The sequence below is a fragment of the Eumetopias jubatus genome, unplaced genomic scaffold (assembly GCF_037043125.1).
Source record: "Eumetopias jubatus isolate StellerSeaLion01/CBP00866 unplaced genomic scaffold, mEumJub1_p1.0 scaffold_11, whole genome shotgun sequence".
Classification (NCBI taxonomy): domain Eukaryota; kingdom Metazoa; phylum Chordata; class Mammalia; order Carnivora; family Otariidae; genus Eumetopias; species Eumetopias jubatus.
This window is the reverse complement of record NW_028274817.1, coordinates 115,959,260-115,974,723: the sequence shown is the minus strand read 5'-3', so window position 1 is coordinate 115,974,723 and position 15,464 is coordinate 115,959,260. Positions and strand designations below refer to the sequence as shown.

At 37.3% G+C, this 15,464-nt stretch overlaps 1 protein-coding gene across 2 annotated transcripts in view; it reads left to right on the top strand.

The window, feature by feature from the left end:
* The window catches only part of MOSPD2 (motile sperm domain containing 2), a 57,998-nt gene that overhangs the window by 23,435 nt on the left and 19,099 nt on the right, over window positions 1-15,464 (top strand). For both annotated transcript variants that reach the window (XM_028115071.2, XM_028115070.2), the window contains exons 6-8: window positions 481-541; window positions 2,980-3,018; window positions 14,728-14,852. In XM_028115071.2, coding sequence (XP_027970872.1) covers window positions 481-541; window positions 2,980-3,018; window positions 14,728-14,852 — 225 coding nt within the window. The remainder of the gene's footprint in view (window positions 1-480; window positions 542-2,979; window positions 3,019-14,727; window positions 14,853-15,464) is intronic.

Genomic DNA, 15,464 nt, shown 5'->3' with positions numbered 1-15,464 from the left:
TAGTGAGATTGTAAACTGTATACTTGTTTCAATAATTCCTTAATTGTTCAACAGATTTTTAGAATTTCTCTATAGGCATTGCTTTTAGATCCACTTTATAATGCCATGTTACTTTAGCAGCCTGAAGTATCTTACTAGTTTGAGGTAACAGGAATGATGTTTAAGCATCTGATTTCTTTTACCTGATTTTAGGACTGATTATTATAAGTAGCTTAATGACTTAAAACCTTAATCCCTGGGAATATAGATACGTATTTATATATGAGCTTATTTTTTAAAGAATTGTCTCTCTACTTTTCTTTCCCCAAGCACCATATTTTAAATGTTATTTCCCTATTCCAAGGGGTACCAATTCAGTAAGATTTTTTTTATTATTATTATGTTATGTGATATAATAGTTAATCACCTTTAGAAATGTGCAGTTTAAAATTCTCTATTGTGGATAGTCTTAAAGATTTAAATGTATAATCTTTGTTTTAGGACATGGACTTTGTACGCTTTATCATCAACTGCTTTAAGGTTTATTATCCTAAATACCTCTGTAAGTAACTTACTCTTTTATAAAAATACAAAATATAGAAACTATAAACAATGGCTCAGATTGTGTTATATTACTATAGACTTTAATACCTGAAGTGTTATTTTCTGATGAGGAGCTTAAATGTGTGCATAGAAGTTTAAGCGCATATCCTAGTAGATATACGGGAAAATTTTCATAATCGTCCTTTATAGTTTTAAGAATTTAAGTTCTAAACTGTATAGATGGCATCCTATAACACACACACACACACAGGTACATAAAAACATACCTTTATTTCGAAGATTATCCCATTTTTAGGCATCTTTAAATAAAAAGCTCATTTAAAATAATATTTATTATATGGAACTTTTTACATATAAGAAACACATAAGCAGTATTGATAAAGTATACTGTGTGATAAGCAGTACTCATACATAAAATATACTGTGTTACTAATCGTTAATTTTAAAATTGTCATTAAGAAAACGTTAGACTTGGGCACCTGGGTAGCTCAGTCGGTTAAGCGTCTGCCTTTGGCTCAGGTCATGATCCCAGGGTCCTGGGATCTAGTCCCACATCAGGCTCCCTACTCAGCGGGGAGTCTGCTTCTCCCTCTCCCTCTGTCCCTACCCCCTGTTTGTGTGCTCTCACACACACTCTCTCTCTTTCAAATAAAATCTTTAAAAAAAAATTGGACTAGCATACACTGCATTTAAGTCTGGCATTTAGAGTTTATTTTTAGTTGTGACTCTTGCATTAATTACCAGAATGAAGAACTCCTAAATCTTACGTATTTATTTTTGATTTATTAGATTTATATGATGGTTTCCCTCTGGAGAAATCAAGATGTTGTCCCACATAAACAGCCATATATTTTTAACTCCAGTGGACTAAAAGTGAAAAAAGCAGGAGAGAGACAACAGGGATATCAGAAAATGGAAACTCACAGATCTGTCTGGGCACAACCTGGGAAATACCACAATTAGGGTCTTTTGAGACTTCTGACTTAGGTGATATTAAAGCTTAAAATCCCTAAATCTTCTTAACTTTGGCATGCTTTCACGTTATTATTCATGTGAAGTAAGGAACAGACAGCAGGCATGGTGAATCTCAAGGATCAGTGCCACTGCTACCCCATGCTCCCATGTCTTCAGAGGGAGTATTCATGAAACTTTTTAGGTAAAGAGAATGTCTGGTTGGGAAACCTGGAGGATCTGCTATTCCTTCTGAATTCTTCCTGGATCCACCATGTACCCTGATTCATTAAGTTTTCTAGTACCAGTCAAATGGTCAATAGGGAATTTCAACCCCATATGATTAGGTTGTTCCTCTTATGTATAAAATGAAAATAAAATATCCATTTGTTTATTGAAATATCTAAAAGTTTGTGAAGAGCCATTTATAAATATAAATATCATTATTACCTTATAAAACATATCTAAGATTCTTTTGAGAGAACTATTAATAAATTCATGGTTCTATATAAACCATGAATTGGAATACTATTCATTCTGATTAACTAGAGGTAATGTGTATCTATTCTGCCTACATAATGTAGTTTTGCAGACATTAAGTTTTGTAGAATCTGATTATGCTTCAAAATCTGTCATGAAACACAACCATTATTTCGTAAAACCTTAAGTCCACATCTTTTTGGGCAATATCACAGATGAAAACTGCGGTATTAAGCACCAGGCTACCTCTGTGAAGATACCTTGTTTCTCACATGAAATTATATTTTGATTCATTTGTAATAGAACAATGAATTGGATATCAAAACTTCCCTTTTTGATTTCTGGTTCTTTCTCATAATTGTTAATAGGGCTATTCAAGTCTTCATCTAAATATGCAAATAATACTTTTGTATACTTGGGAATTACTGGCTTGCTGGGGTTATAATATGAAGAAAAGTATAAATTCTGTTTCTTAAAACATAATGGTGTATTAAAGTTAGGGTGAAGGGAAAATGTGTGAGTGGTTTAACAATATAATCTCTAGAAACTTAGCAAAACCAATAAATTAGACATTGAAATCATTTTTTTATTTAAATTCAATTAATTAACATATAGACATTGAAATCATTTTAAAGTTCACTGGACTTCAACACTAATATGACATGCCACATCCAAAGATTCCACTCACCCATTTAACTATTTTCTTTCGTACCTTTCTGCAAACAGCAAAAGCAATAAATGAACAAAAGAACAGGCTATTTGCCAAAGGAGAGTGATAATGCAGTGGTCATTTCCAAAAAGCTGCCCTGGGTGGGCCCCTCATCAGTGTGAGAAGTTAATTTGGTTCGAGCACCACTCAAACTTCACTGAATTAGAACAGAGTCAGCTAGCTCAGTTTTTAGTTAGGTTTAGATCACCAGCTTTTTCTAGACCAGGTATAAGTGATATTACTGTAGTGGTACTAAATCACATTCAATGAATTTTTTTTTTTTTTTTGTCTTTCAGCAAAAATGGTGATCTTTGATATGCCTTGGATAATGAACGGTGAGTATATTACTTTGCTAAAACAAAATGTCTGATTTCCTTTTTTCCAATTTAGCCATATTTCTATGGTGGTTTAAAATAATGTTTATGTTGTGCTTGGTGTGTACTCTTAAGAGGCTGGAGCTAAAATTCAAAGGCTCTTCCTAAGCAACCCGGGTTAACGTTCTATCCCCAGGCTCTGGATGGGACATGCATTAGTCTTCTCTAAAAACAGCGTCAAGATGTTCAACCATTCAGGTAAACCTAGAGCCAGATGCCTCAGTTTGTCACCCACAGATAGGCATGTCACAGAACACAGGCGTTGGCTGGATTTTCTCATGGGCTTTGGGTGTTCAGGAAGAAGGTGGGATGAATCTGAAATATACTCCCAAATCTCTGTAGGCACATTACCCTTCTATAAGACAGTCATGATACATTTTTGGTAAAAAATTATTTTAAAAAGCATTGAAAAACACTCTTTACCAACTTCAACATGATGCAGATTTAATGTTATTTTCAGAATGTACATTTTCATTTGTGTTTGCCAGAGTCAGTTGTTATGTAGAAAGCAATAGAGAAAACAAATGAAACTAAACCTTGGTTCTTTGAAAAGTTAAATAAAATTGACAAAACTTTAGCTAAACCAATAAAGAAAAAGAAAAAGACTCCAGTGATTAAAATCAGGAATGAAATGAGAGACATCACTGCTGACCTTCCAGAAATTAAAAGGATTATAAGGGAATACTGTGAATGCTTGTATGCCAAGAAATTAGATGATATAGATGAAATGGACACATTCCTAGAAAGACAAAATACAGAAATAATTCAAGAAGAATCTGAATAGAAGTATAACGAAGACCTTGAATTAGTAATCAGAAAACTTTCCACAAAGAAAAGTCGAGGCCTAAATGACTTCACTGGTAAATTCTACCAAACATATAAAGAGGAATCAACACCAAACCTTTGCAAACTCTTCCAAAAGATAGAAGAGGGAACACTCCCCAACTCATCCTATGAGGCAAGTATATTCTAATAACATCACTGGAAAAGAAAACTAGAGACCAGTATCCCTTATGAATATGGGTGGACCAACCCACAGTAAAGTACTGGCTGAACCTAGCAGCATATAAAAAGGATTATACACCATGACCAAGTGGGATTTATCTCAGGAATGCAAAGTTGGTTCAACATACGAAAATCAATCCATGTATTCAATGTATTAATAGACTAGAGGAAAAACGCACATGATCATCTCAGACACAGAAAAAGCATTTGACAAAACCTAGTACATTCTCATGGTAAAGGCACTCAAGAAAGTAGGAATAAAAGGTGCAAAGAGTTGTAACACCTGCAGAGTTAGGGAGACCACAGTAGTCCATGTAAGACTACCCTTACTTCTGAGACCACCTATAAGTTCAGGGGCTTCCCCCAAACCACCCTCAGGTCTGCTAGAATTACTCATAGACCTCACTGAAAGCTGTTATACTCACAGTTATGGTTTACTACAGCAAAAGGGTTCAGATTTAAATCAGCCAAGGGAAGAGAAACATAGGGTGGAATCCAGTTAAGTACCAAACGTGGAACACATTAGTTTCCCAGCATTGATATGTGGCAGTCCTTCCTGGAGTATTGCCAACCAGGGAAGCTCACCTAAACCCCACTGTTCAGTTTGTATTAGGGCCCCATTACATAGGCCTGACTGATTAATCACGTGCTTGGTCTCAGTCTCCATTCTCCAGAGGTCTACTCATACTGTGTGACCAAAGCCCCCACCCTAAATCATATTGTTACAGTGTGACCCAAGGCCCTAAGGCAAACAAGGACACTCCTTACCTTACAAGGTAAACATGAAGATTACCTTCCAGAAGCTGAGGGCAAAGGCCAGACCTCTCTTTGGGTAAAGTTAATTCTTGAATATACAGAAGAGAATTTTCTCAGCCTGCTAAAGGGCATTTATATAAAACTTGCATTTATGAAAACTCAGAACTAACATCATACATAGCAGTGAAAGAAGGAATGCTTTCCCCCTAAGATCAGGAACAAGACAGAGTAGTCTGCCTTCACCACTTATCTTGCCAGGGCACTTAGGCAAGAAAATGAAATAAAAGGCATCCATATTGGAAAAGAAGTAATACTATTTATATTTGCAGGTGACATAGTCCTCTATATGGACAATTTTAAGGAATACACACACCAAAAAAAAAAAAAAACTCTATTAGAACTAAGAAACGAGTTCAGCAAGATGGCATGATACAAATCAATATACACACTCAACTGTATTTCTACACATTAGCAATGAATAATCCAAAAATGAAATTTAAAAAATTCCATTTCGAATAGCATCACAAAGAATAAAATACTTAGAAGTAAAAATTAATAAAAGAGGTTCAAGACTCATACATTGAAAACTACAAAACACCATTGAAGGAAATTCAAGACCTAGGTCAACAGACATCTCTGGTTCATGGATTGGAAGACCTAATATTACAATGGCAGTACTTCCTGAATTGATCTGCCAGTTCAGTGCAGTCCCTGTCAAAATCCCAGCTGCCTTTTTTTATAGAAATTGACAGGCTTGTTCTTAAGTGCACATGGAAGTGCAGGAGACGAAGAGTAGTAAAAATAATCTTGAAAAAGAACAATGAAATTAAAGGACTGACGTTCCTTAATTTCAAAACTCAATACAAAGCTACAGTAATTAAGATGTCGTGATACAGACATAAGGATAAACATATAGATCAGTAAAATAGTGTTGAGTCAAGAAATAAACCCTAATATTTATGAATAATTGCTTTCTTTTTTTTACAGTAATACCAAGACATTTCAGTGGAGATAGAATGGTCTTAAGTTTTTATTTTAATCACACAGTGCTCATCATGACAAGTACATACCTTAATCCCTGTCACCTATTTAACCCACTCCCTCCCCTCTGGTAACCATCAGTTTGTTCTCTATAATTAAGAATCTGTTTCTTGATTTGTCTCCTTTTTTTCCCTTTGTTCATTTGTTTCTTAAATTCCACACATGAGTGAAATCATATGGTATTTGTCTTTCTCTGAGTCACTCACTTCACTTAGCATAATACTCTCTAGCTCCATCCATATCATTGCAAATGGCAAGATTTCATTATTTCTTGTGGCTGAGTAATAGTCCATTGTGTGTGTGTGTGTGTGTGTGTGTGTGTGTATGTATATATATTATACCACATCTCCTCTATCCATTCACTAATTAATGGACACTTGGGCTGCTTCATATCTTGGCTGTTGTAAATAATGCTGCTATAAACATAAGGGTGCATGTATCCCTTTGAATTTGTTTTTTGTTTGTTTGTATTCTTTGGGTAAATACCTAGTAGTGCAATTGCTGGATCATAGCATAGTTCTATTTTTAACCTTTTGAGGAACCTCCATACTGGTTTTTTTACAGTGGCTGCACCTGTTTGCATTCTCAGCAACAGTGCATGAGGATTCCTTTTTTCTACATCCTTGCCAACACCTGTTGTTTCTTGTGTTTTTTTATTTTAGCCATTCTGACAGGTGTGAAGTGATATCTCATTGTATTTTTGATTTCCATTTCCCTGATTATAAGTGATGATGAGCATCTTTTCATGTGTCTGTTGGCCATCTGGATGTCTTCTTTGGAGATATGTCTATTCATGTCTTCTGCCCATCTTTAGTTGGATTATTTGTTTTTTGGGTGTTGAGTTTTATAAGTTCTTTATATATTTTGGATACTAACCCTTTATCAGATACATCATTTGCAGGGCGCTTGGGTGGCTCAGTCGGTTAAGTGTCCAACTCTTGATTTCAGCTCAGGTCATGATCTCAGGGTCATGATATCAAGCCCCGAGTTGAGCTCCATGCTCAGTGGGTAATCTGCATGAGATTCTCTCTCCCTCTGCCCCTCCCTTCCACGTGCCCTCTCACACATTCTCTTCCCCCCCCATACATCTTCTCAAATATCTTCTCCCATTCAGTAGTTTTTCAGTTTTATTAATTGTTTCCATCACTCTGATAAAGATTTTTTTTGGGGGGGTGTAGTCTCAATAGTTTATTTTTGCTTCTCTTTCCCTTGCCTCTGGGGGACCTATCTAGAAAAAAGTTGCTACAGATGATGTCAGAGAAGTTACTGCCTGTACTCTATTCTAGGATTCATATGGTTTCAGGTCTCACATTTAAGTCTTTAATCCATTTTGAATTTATTTTGTGTATGGTGTTAGAAAGTGGTCCAGTACATCTTTGTAATATAATTTGAAGCCTGCAATTATGATGCCTCCCCCTTTGGCTTTTCTTTTTCGGATTGTTTTGGCTATTCGGGGTCTTTTATGGTTCCATACAAATGTAGTATTATTTGTTCTAGTTCTGTGAAAAATGCTGTTGGTACTTTGATTAGGGATTGCATTAATTGTGTAGACTGTTTTGGGTAGTATAGACATTTTGACAATATTTGTTCTTCCAATCCATGAGCATGGAATGTCTTTCCATTTCTTTGTGTTGTCTTGAATTTCTTTCATCAATGTTTTTTATAGTTTTCAGGTACAGGTCTTTCACCTCTTTGGTTAAGTTTATTCCTAGTTATCTTACTATTTTTGATGGGATTGTTTTCTTTCTGCTGCTTCATTATTGGTGTATAGAAATGCAACAGATTTCTCTATGTTGATTTTGTATCCTGTGACTTTACTGAATTCATTTATCAGTCCTAGCAGTTTTTTGGTGGAGTCTTTCAGGTTTTCTACATATAGTATCGTGTCATCTGCAAACAGTGAAAGTTTTACTTCTTCCTTGCTAATTTGGATGCCTTTTATTTCTTTTTGGTGTCTGACTGCATGTGGCTAGGGCTTCCGATACCATGTTGAATAAAAGTGGTCACAGTAGACATCCTTGTCTTGGTCCCGACCTTAGGGGAAAGGCTCTTCCCTACTGAGGATGCTGTTAGCTGTGGGTTTTCATATACGGCCTTTAGTATGTTGAGGTGTTCTTTGTAAACCTACTTTGTTGAGGATTTTTATCATGAATGGATGTTGTACCTTGGCAAGTACTTTTCTTGCATCTATTGAAATGATCACATGGTTCTTTTCTCTTATTGATGTGATGTATCACATTGATTGATTTGCAAATATAGAACCACCCTTGCAACCCAAGAATAAGTCCCACTTGATTGTGGTGAAGGATTTTTTTAATGTATTGTTGAATTTGGTTTGCTAGTGTTTTTTTTGAGGATTTTTGCATCTGTGTTCATCAAAGATACTGCACTGTAGTTCTCTTTTTTTGTGGTATCTTTATCTGGTTTTGGTCTCAGGGGGAAATACTGGCTTCATAGGATGAATTTGGAAGTTTTCCTTCTTCGTTTTTTTTTTTTTTTTTTTTTTTGGAATAGTTTGAGAAGACCTGTGCAGCCGTCTGGTCCTGGACTTTTGTTTATTGGTATTTTTTTTTATTATGATTCAGTTTCTTTGCTGATAATTGGTCTGTTCACATTTTCTATTTCTTCAAGCTATTTCAGGTTTGGTCATTTATATGTTTCTAGGAATGTTCTTCTAGGTTGTCCAATTTGTTGGCATATAGTTTTTCATAATATTCTCTTATAATTGTATTTCTGTAGTGTTTGTTGTTATTTCCCCTCTTTTATTTGTGATTTTATTTATTTGGGTCCTTTCTCTTTTCTTTTTATATTGGTTTTTTCAAAGAATCAGCTTCTGGTTTCCATCCATCTGTTCTGTTGTTTCTTTAGTTTCTATATCATTTGTTTCTGCTCTGATCTTTATTATTTCTTTCCTTCTGTTGGCTTTAGGTTTTGTTTATTGTTCTTTTTCCAGGTCCTTAGGTATAAGGTCAGGTTGTTTATTTGTGATTTTTCTTGTTTCTTGAGGTCGGCCTGTATTGCTATAAACTTCCCTCTTAGAACTGCTTCTGCTGCATCCCAGAGGTATTGAATCATTGTGTTTTCATTTTCATTTGTTTCCATGTACTTTTTTATTTCTTTGATTTCCTGGTTGACCCATTCATTGTTTAGTAACATGTTATTTGACCTCCATGTATTTGTGCTCTTTCCAGATTTTTTCTTGTGGTTGACTTCTAGTTCCATAGCGTTGTGGTCAGAAAAGATGCATGGTATGACTTTGATCTTTTTGAATTTGTTGAGGCATGTTTTGTGGCCCAATATGTGATCTATTCTGGAGAATGTTCCATGCACAGTTTAAAAAAAAAATGTGTATTCTGTCTTTGGATGGAATGTTCTGAATATATCTGTTAAGTCCATCTGGTCCAGTGTGTCACTCAAAGCCATTGTTTCCTTATTTTCTGTTTAGATGATCTGTCCATTGATGTAAGTGGGATGTTAACATCTTCTACTATTATTAATTAGTTCATTTATGTTTCTTACTAACTCTTTGGTGTATTTGGGTGTTCCCATGCTGGCTGCATAAATATTTACAATTGTTTTTCTTCTTTTTGGGTTATCCCCTTTATGATTATTTAGTGTCCTTCTTTGTCTCTTGTTAGTCTTTGTTTTAAAGTCCAGTTTGTCCAATATAAGTATTGCTTCTCTGGCTTTCTTTTGCCAGCCATTTGCATGATAAATGTTTCTCTGTCTGCTCACTTTCAATCCACAGTATCGTAGGTCTCAAATGAGTCTCTTGTAGGTAGCATATAGATGGGTCTTGTTTTTTTTAATCCATTCTGTCACCCTGTGTCTTTTGATTGGAGCATTTAGTCCATTTACATTCAGAGTAATTATTAACACATATGTATTTATTGCCATTTTATTACTTGTTTTGTGGTTGTTTCTGAAGATTTTCTCTAATCCCTTTTTTGTCTTTCATGGTTTGCTGATTTTCTTTAGTGGTATACTTGGATTTCTTTCTCTTTATTCTTTGCATACTTGTTAGTGGTTTTTGATTTGTGGTTACCATTATGTTTGTATATAAATAACCTCTTCTGCATATAGCAGTCTATATAAGTTGATGGTCTTCTAACTTTGAACCCGTTCTTTGTTCCTCTCTCCCCACATTTTAAGTGTAGGCTGTCATATTTTACATCCTTTTATTTTGTGAGTTCCTTGACTGATTTCTTACAGAAATACTCATTTTTACTGCTTCGGTGTTTCCTACCTTTATACTGTCGCTTTTGGTCTCTCCTTTCCACTTCGAGTCCCCTTTAATATTTCTCACAGGGCTGGGTTAATAGTAATCATGAACTCCTTTGTTTTTGTCTGGGAACCTCATTATTTCTCCTTCTATTCTGACTGATAGCCTTGCTGGATAGAATATTCTTGGCTGCGGGTTTTTCCCATTCAGCATTTTGAATATATCATACCATTCCTTTCTGGCTTATAAAGTTTCTGCTGAAAAATCCACTGATAGCCTTATGGGGTTCCCTTTGTATGTAACTTTCATCTTTTGTCTTGCTGCTTTTAATATTTTTTCTTTATCACCATATTTTGCCATCTTAATTACAATATGTCTTTTTTTAAAGATTTTATTTATTTATTTGAGGGGGAGGGAGGAGGACAAGCAGACTCTGCAGAGTGCAGAGCCTGACGTGGGGCTCGACCTCACGACCCTGAGATCATGACCTGAGCCAAAACCAAGAGTCGGATGCTTAACTGACTGAGCCACCCAGGCGCCCCTACAATGTGTCTTGATGTGGATCTGCTTTTGTTAATTTTGTTAGGGGTTCTCTGTGCCACCTGGATCTAGATATCTGTTTCCTTCCCCAGGTTAAGGAAGTTTTCAGCCACTATTTCTTCAAAGAAATTCTCTGCCCCCTTTTCTCTTTATTCTTCTTCTGGACTCCTATAATATGAATGTTACTACGTTTGATGGAGTCACTGAGTTCCCTAGTCTGTTCTCATTTTGCATAATTCTTTTTTCTCTCTTTTGTTCATCTTGATTATTTTCCATTACTCTTCTAGGTCGCTAATTCATTTCTCTGCTTATTTCAGCCTGCTTTTCATTCCATCAAGTGTGTTTCTCATTTTGTTTATTGAGACCTTTATCTTTGCTTTGTTATTCCTTATCTCTGTGTTCATGGTCTCACTGATGCCTTCCACTCTTTTCTCAAGTCCATTGAGTATCCTTGTGGTCATTGCTTTAAATTCTCCCTCAGGGGCCGCCTGGATGGCTCAGTCAGTTGAGCATCTGACTCTTGGTTTCTGCTTGGGTTGTGGCCTCGAGGTCATGGGATCAAGTCCCTCGTTGGGCTCCATGCTCGGTGTGGAGTCTGCTTGGAATTCTCTCTCTCTCTCTCTCCCCCACTGCCCCTACCCCTGATCACACTGTCTCTCTAAAATAAATGAATCTTTTTAAAAAATTCTCCATCGGGCATGTTACTTGTATCTGTTTCACTTAGATCTCTGGTCGGGGCCTCGTCCTGTTCTTTCATTTGGGGCAAATTCCTCTGTCTTCTTATTTTGTCCAAGTCTCTGTGCCTGTCTGTGTGTGTTAGGAAGGTCGGCTGCGTCTCCTGTTCTTAAGGGTAACTGCCTTATGAGGAAGAGGTGCTCTAGTGCCCTGCCATGTGGTGTCCCCTGTTCCCCAGGGCCTGGCGCTTCTGGGAGTGTCTCCGTGTGTGCTGTGTGTGCTCTGCTGTGTGTGCTGTGTGTGCTCTGCTGTGGTGCCCTGGCCACTTTATCCTTCAGGCCAGGCATCTGCAGACGCTCTCTTTGCCTGTTGTGGGCACAGTTCCGTCCCTGGCCTGAATGTGGCACATTTTAACTAGGTGTGCTCTGGTCTGTGTGTGAAGTGAGACCTGTCACCACTGTTGGCAGAACTGAGGCTCTGCGGAACTCCTGGGTCGGGAGATGCAGTGTTAGCAAGGGTTCGGGCCGGTCTTCTGGGGGAGGGGGCCTGCAGACCTGGAGCTGAGGGAAGCGTGACTGGGAAGGGCGTTTCTTCTAGAGTGTGGGGCTGTGGGAGAGCTTGGGTGTAAGCAAGTTAGGTAGCAAGTGTCAGTACTATGCTGGTTCCTGCAGGTGGCCCTGTGCTTATGCTGAGGGGTGGGGCGTGAAATGGTACCTGCCAGTTTCTTTGTTCCCCAAGGGGTCTCTCCATGAATGCTGCCTGTCTGGGACATGCTCCAAGAGGAGCAGATAACCTCCGTACTCTGCGCCCTGGGTGCTCTTCAGATCTCCGTTTCCACACTGTATGTCCGTGGGCTGTTTGTCCTGCCTTCTCCCCAGGAGCAGCCCCAGTGTCTTCTGAGCTCTTCCAGAGCCAAGCACACTGACGTTTAAAACTCCGCTTTAGGCCCTACTGATTGCAAGAGCTCACGAAATTCAGGCCCTCTCGCTTTCCAAGCCAGTTGCTATGGGGATTTGTTTTCCCCACGTGCTCCCCTGTGTGCTAGTGTGTCTGTTGCCCTTCTCCGTGACCAAGGCTCCCTGCTCATCGCAGCGGCCATAATCCCGTTCTCTCCTAAGCCAGGTCTCTGTGCTACTGCCTTCTTCAATGCAGCCTCATCTCTCCCTTGTGGAGTTTGTTCTGCCAATCTTCAGATGAATTCCTGGGGCATTTAGGATGATTTGATAGTTATCTAGTTGTATTGGTGGGACGAGGCATGCCTTAGGGTCCTTCTACTAAGATCTCTCTTGAGAAAGAATAGTCTCTTTAATAAATGATACTGGAATAATTGAACAGTGAAGTTGGACCTCTACCTCCCTTCATATACAAAAATAAGCTCAAAGTGGATCAGAGACCTGAATGTAAGGGTTAGAACTAGAAAAGAAGAAACCATGGGAGTAAATCTTTGTGCCCTTCGATTAGGCAGGGGTTTCTTGATAGGATACCAGAAAAGCACAAGCAACAAAAGAACAGATACATTGGGCTTCATTAAAATTCAAAATTTGTTACTTCAAAGGACACCATCCAGAAGGTGAAAAGACAACTCTCAGAAGGGAATAAAATATTTACAAATCATACATATATAAGTGGCTTTTACAGCACACAATAAAAAGACAAATGGCCAAATTAAAAAGGACAAAAGATTTGAATAGACATTTTTCCAAAGAAGTAATGCAAATGGGCAATAAACATATAAAAAGATGCACAACATCATTAGTCATTAGAGACCTACAAGTCAAAACCAAATGAGATACTACTTCACACCAACTAGGATGGCTATAATCAAAAAGACGGTAACAAGTGTTGAGGATATGGAGAAATTAGAATCCTCATACATTACTGGTGAGAACGTAAAATGGTGCAGCCACTCTGGAAAGCAGTTTGGCAGTTCCTCAAAAAGTTAAACATCGGATTACCATATAATTCAACAATTTCATGCCTAAGTATATTCCCAAGAGAATTGAAAGCGCATGTCTACATAAAAACTTGTACGCAGATGTTCATAGCAGTATTATTCATAATAGTAAAAAGTGGAAACTACTCAAATGTTTATCAGTTGGTGAATGGATAAACAAATGTTGTAGATCCATAAAATGGAAAATTATTCGGCCATGAAAAGGAATTAAATACCGATACATGCTACATCATAGATGACCCGTGAAAGCATGCCGAGTGAACAAAGCCAATAAAAAAAAGAAAAACCCCATGTTGTATGATGGCATTTATATTAATATCCAAAATAGGCAAATCCAGAAAGTAGATTAGTGGTTGCCAGGGAATAAGGTATAGAGGTTAAGGAGAATTGCATAGCTTCAAACGTCAACTCACAGACCTTTTTTTTTTTTTCTTTTTTAAGATTTTATTTATTGGACAGAGAAAGACACAGCGAGAGAGGGAACACAAGCAGGGGGAGTGGGAGAGAGAGAAGCAGGCTTCCGTGGAGCAGGGAGCCCGACACGGGGCTTGATCCCAGGACCCTGGGATCATGACCTGAGCTGAAGGCAGCTGCTTAACGACTGAGCCACCCAGGTGCCCCTACTCACAGACTTTTTAAATTGAAATTAATGAAAATGTAAATCTTATGTAAAATGTAAGCATAATTAGCCAAAGTGAAAATGCAGTTTTCTGAACCACTATTTAATTTTTATCATACTGGTTTATTTCCTGATTTTTTTCATTGATGCTTTTGCACATTTAATGCAGGATTCCTCTTTTAATTTCTTTAAAATGTGTTTAGAATGTCAGAATGGAAACAAGGTTTAAAAAAATTAAGTATAAATTAGAATAGCATGAAAGAACAAGATTGTAATTACCAAACAGCTGTGTTTGATAACAGTGTATTCTTGTAGGTTCCATGAATAAGTTCCTCACAATTATATAAGCTGCAGGGCTTGCAAGAAAGGCAAAAAAAAGTTTAGGGTTAGGATGAAGTCTGAGTCTAGCTCAAACCCATGAGGAAAGCTGCTTCTCTTGTTGACTTCCCATTTGAGAAGGTTTTTCAGGTTGGGGATTGATCAGGAGTGTAAGGAAAAATGACTCTTTCCATACTATTGTGCAGTTATTCCTCAAACCACAGTGCCATTTGGGTCCGTGTCTGGGAATCTTAGTAGTGGGGATCACTGACAGATTTGTACAGAGGCCAGAACCTTGATAAGTTTATTGACGCACATCAAGGTAATTTCATCTTCCTGAATCTTCATGGAACATTTGAAACCCATAACAGATCGTCATAATGTAAATACCTACAGGAATTAGTGAATGTTAATTATCATACCACAGAGAGATACATATTAACAGCGTTTTGCCCAAATTTCAGAAGACCTACATTACCACATGCAGTAAATTAATTGAGACAGAGAATGAATTTAATGAAGTGACTGTTTCTTCTTCAGCTGCTTTCAAAATTGTGAAATCCTGGCTTGGTCCGGAAGCAGTGAGTTTGTTGAAGTTTACCAGCAAAAATGAAGTCCAGGACTATGTCAGTGTGGAGTATCTGCCTCCCCACATGGGTGGGACTGTAAGTATCGTCCCCGAAATGTGTTTCTAAAATAAGACTGCACCATGGCACATTAGGCTGTATTTCCTTAAGGAAAAAGAAAAAGCAATATCTTAATATCCAGAGAAAGATCATAGATACTCCAAAATAATACCATTACAGACATTTTTTATATGTTTTCAAGGTGTTAAATTTTCATTTTGAGAATATTTAGAATCACATGATTCTAAACTGAAAAGTATTCGGTATTCAGTACAAATATTCAGAAACAGTATTCAGTAAAAAGTCTTCCTACTGCTATCCCAGTTCCGTTTCTTATATTTATTTCCACGAATCTGTATTGCCTATGTAGGCAATACAGTATATTTGTAATATATATGAGCAAATATGTAATTCTTTCTCATCTCTTTTAAACAAGTAGTGTGTTTTTACACCATTATGCATCCTACTTTTCTCTTTACAACGTGTCTTAGAGATCATTCCAAATCAGTATGACAAACTGTTCTACTCTTGTTTATGGTGACACAGTATTCCTGTATCTAGAGATGGACCATAAATTGTTTAATTAGTAACCATGAGTTATTGAATTTTTTTCATGTGCCTTAGTTTGCTTCCATTTGTTTACTGTTGCAC